The 4,270-nt window shown below is 40.3% G+C and overlaps 1 protein-coding gene across 1 annotated transcript in view; it reads right to left on the reverse strand.

Annotated features, from left to right (window-relative positions):
- Positions 1-4,270, reverse strand: part of cntn2 (contactin 2) — a 92,813-nt gene that overhangs the window by 9,353 nt on the left and 79,190 nt on the right. Inside the window, exons 18-20 of the mRNA XM_032513171.1 lie at positions 2,797-3,031; positions 1,424-1,533; positions 459-645 (exon numbers count right to left, since the gene is read on the reverse strand). Of these exons, the coding sequence (XP_032369062.1) occupies positions 459-645; positions 1,424-1,533; positions 2,797-3,031 (532 nt within the window). The remainder of the gene's footprint in view (positions 1-458; positions 646-1,423; positions 1,534-2,796; positions 3,032-4,270) is intronic.

The raw sequence follows: 4,270 nt of genomic DNA on the forward strand, positions 1-4,270 counted from the left end.
TTGGAAGCAGAACTGGATTTTCAACCAATCTCAGTACAATTGAAAGCCCCTTATTAAACTGTATGTGGGTTATTTGGTTAGTGCTGTCTCAAGTTCTGAAATGTTTAGACTCTTGCTATCATTGCTGCTGAAGGCTGAACTAAAAGCAAACCAAAAGATGTTTATCTGAGAATCTGTCCCTCCTTGTGACCACAAAGCTTCACCTGCAGATGCATTTAGCATACTGAGTAGTTTCCACATATTCAATTCAATTTTATTTAAAGAGTCATATCATAAAAGAAATTATCTCAGGATAAGATCTACAGATAGAGTAGGTCTAAACCACACTTTATAATTTAATTTAGAAGAAACCCGACAATTCCCCCTTAGAGCAAGCATTTGGTGCAACAGTGATGAGGAAAACATACTGCATATACCATCTGTGACAGTGTATGTATGTGTAAGTGCTGCAGCCCTACGTGGTTTCCTGGTGGTGACGGTAGTGCGTGGCGAGGGCGGCCCCGTGCCGGCGCTGTTGTACGCCAGAACGGCGACGTGATATCGAGTGCTGGGTCTGAGTCCAGACACTCTAGCTGTGGTTTCCAGTCCTGCTGTTCGCACTCGGTCTGCTGCTGCTTCCCGTTCATGCTGCCGCCAGTACCGGATCTGAGGATACACCAAAAACACATTCAAAAACCCAACCTGAAACACTACATATGAACCTTGTAGTGCCAGTTTATGAAGTACGGTTTTAAAGTTAAGTCTCACATTCACAGCAGCAGAAGCATGAACAATGTAACATTTTTATATTTGCATTCTATGTGTCTAGAGCAGCTATCTTCATCAATAATGGAAAATGAAATTGATTATCTCAACTTTACCAACAAGGACTGTGTTGAGCATGCTGATATCAGCCGTCTTGGCACTAATAAAGTGATACATTTTCTATGATCTTGGCCATTAAAACAATCAAAGCTGATAAATTGAGTTTGAACTTTGGCAGCTTGTGGAAGAGCTAATAAAATGATTAGAAGTTTAATGGCAGGGCAGAGGACTGTACCTGTATAACAGGACAACCTTGCCCAAAAGACCAAAGTATGAGATTGTTTGTTCCTTTGCCACCTCAGTATAACATGGTAGCTGTAGATTTAGTGATTAACTCTGATCACAGAGACAGGTCCAGCTGAAGTACACAATACATTAGCTTTTACAATAACATAACATGTGTAAAGATTTATGCATTTAAATGTCGATTTTTTTCATTTACACAAGAAATTAAGATGCATGTCCTATCATCAGTACATTTCTCTGTACATGACTTCATGAGATAATGTTTAGCCCATTTGAATTTGACCATATCACTTTTTCTATCCCAAATTTGACAGTCAGTTACAGTCTGCTGTGTTGGACGAACATCCAGATGTGCAGTTATGCAGCTCATCACCTCGTATCCTCTGAGGATGCCGCTGTGCTGCTGGACTGACTCCCATGAAACCTGGATTTCAAAGGCGCTCAGCGTCGTGGCGTTGATGGTTGACGGTCCCACTGTCGGCTCTGTGAGGAGTCAGTGAAGGGTCACAGTATGCAACATACTTCATCATGTACATTTTGTCGTGGTACAAACTGACAGTCATGTTCATTTTTATCAGTAATTTATAAGTGTGCTGACTGTGGTCAATCTAGGTTGTGTTTGCCCTCTAGTGGTGACAGCAAAGACAACAGTTAGAAACACTGACTGTTTCAAACCTTTCATTACAAATGCATAGTTGACCTTACTGCTATCCTCATTCCTCTGTAGAATTGCATTGAACCAGCAAAATAGCTCTTTGAGTCTGCTGTCCAGAAGGTAAGTAAAACACATAATAATGCTATGCTGATGCTAGAAACTGGTGGGTAATATCTTAATGACAAAGCTTAGCTCCTTTAAAAATCTAAAAATAAATAAATAAAACTAGGTTTGCCCTTCTGCAGCCTCATATTCTATATATTTAAAAAGGTGGGGTGGCAATATGTCTGCTCAAGTACATTGTATGGACCAGGTACAGAATGTAGACTTGTAGCTGAAGGGGTGCCAGTTCCCCTCCTGAGAACTGTTAATGTGCCGTTGAGCAAGGCACCAAACCCACGACTGCTCAGAGCGCCTAACTATGGGATGTCTCAACACTCCAACTGCATATGGGTCCTGTGTGTGCACACAGCAATGTGGGTATTTGACATAACATGACATTGATAGAAAAGTAAATCTCCTTCTAAAGCTTTATATCACAGAGGAACTGAAATGTTGTCAAATACAATAATGCACTTGTGATATATTTTTAGCACATGTAATTATATTTGTCGTCTTCTGTGCTTATGTTTGCTTATATGTTTGCTTTCGAGGAAAACTGCTGGGCAGTAATGCTAAATATTTGAGCAGCCCACTTAGAAAGATTAACCCCTACCTGAAAGTGTTTTTGAATTTATTATTTATTTAATTCAAAAGTCAGCATTAAATTGCAGTGTACAATGCAGGTCGGCTGTCAGAACCTATCATGCATGCACAATTTCTATTTTGTAAATTCAGTATTGTTGACCAGTGTTGACTACATGTCCAATGCTCAGGGCTGACCATCATTTGTCTGTCAACCACCACAAAGGAATGACTGTCTTTGTCTGATTTTGTTGTAAAATAATCCCACTAGTTAATGTTCATAACAATAATAGTAATGTTATCATTATATTAATAATAAGTTGCTTTGTAATACAAAATTTACTAGAGGTGTATCAGCATCAGAATGGGAAAAATGGGGTGGAGGGGGGGAGGAGGAGTAAACTCACCTTCCTCTGCAGAGTAGACCACAGCGATCTGGCTGAATGGACCTTCTCCTCTGCGGTTGTAAGCCTTTATCTTTACCTCAAAGGGAGTGTACGGCGTCAGGCTGTCATTGTAGTAGACATATCGGGATGACTCCACATGAGGAATACGCACCACAGTCCAAGATGGCGTGTCTTTCTTCTTAAATGCCAGAGTGTAGCCAAAGCCGTCACCGTTCTGGTACTCTCTGGCCATGGGCTGAAAAAAATCAGCACAAAAAAATAATGATGTGAACCTCTACAAAGACAAATGGGCCCAACGTTCTAACACACATCTGGCACTCTGATTTGTGTGTGTGTCAGCAAGCAATTGAGGGATGTTTGAGCCCTTTATGCACACTTTTCTTGTAGGACAGGTTCACATTCTGTGTTAAAACAACAGTCAGGTGCCCAGGTGAACATTGAAACGGGGTTTGCTTGCTGTCAACATTCCTTCTGTTCATACTGGCTATTGATTAAACTCTTTCTAGTGTAATTCGCTTCAAAAAGGGATTGAGGGGCAAAATCCACAGGCCTCATTCTGTGCAAACATACATTTGTGAAATCTGAGTTAGACTAATCCAGTGGAAATCTTCCAAACTTACACTCTTTGTATTAGTGTCCCTTACGCCGTATCTCAACAAAAAACACTGACTTGGGAAACACAGTGAGGGAATTATGTGTTTAAACATTGTAACTGTAATCTGCAGAAGCCTCTTATTATGTTCAGCTCAACTTTGAATAGCATTTTTTTGAAGTGCCAGAATGAGCTCTCTTGCTTCCAGTGGAAATGCGTCAGGAAAAGATCCATTTAAGGCCAGTATGAACAGGAAGAATGATTAAAGCTAGCCAAAATATACTTAAATGTGAATTCTAGGGGCGTGTGAGTATTGTTTTAAGAAAGACTTCAAGAAATGTGAACAAATCCTTTACGTCCACCCTGATATCCTATGACCCTATGTGCAGCATCCGTCTTTGGGGACTCCTAGTGGAATTGTATTAAAACACAGTGGTAGACAGTAATGCTGGACACCACAAATGACACGGTGGTGGCCTCAAGACCGTGAGGTTGTCGGTTTCATCCCCAGACTCAATCAATCAATCAGAATTTAGTAATATAGCGCTTTCCAGCAACCAGCTGGTATTGAAAGTGCTTAAAATCAGAAATCAAGAGTAAAAACACATATACAATACAAAGTATGAACATAGAAAACAGTAAAATCAGAAAAGGTTACAAAGCAACAGAAGAATGAAATTGTCACACCTCTGCTACGTATTAAAAGCCAGAAACGTTTTGAGTTTGGACCTAAAAAGAGCTACATCTGTAATAGTGCGAATATCAGGGAGTAACTTGTCTCTTTTATTATGCAACAGCACTGTATGCTATAGATGTGAACATACAATATACTATGAACACAGACGAACGCACGGAGGCACACACACACACACACACACACAC

The sequence above is a fragment of the Etheostoma spectabile genome, chromosome 4, assembly GCF_008692095.1.
Source record: "Etheostoma spectabile isolate EspeVRDwgs_2016 chromosome 4, UIUC_Espe_1.0, whole genome shotgun sequence".
Lineage (NCBI taxonomy): Eukaryota > Metazoa > Chordata > Actinopteri > Perciformes > Percidae > Etheostoma > Etheostoma spectabile.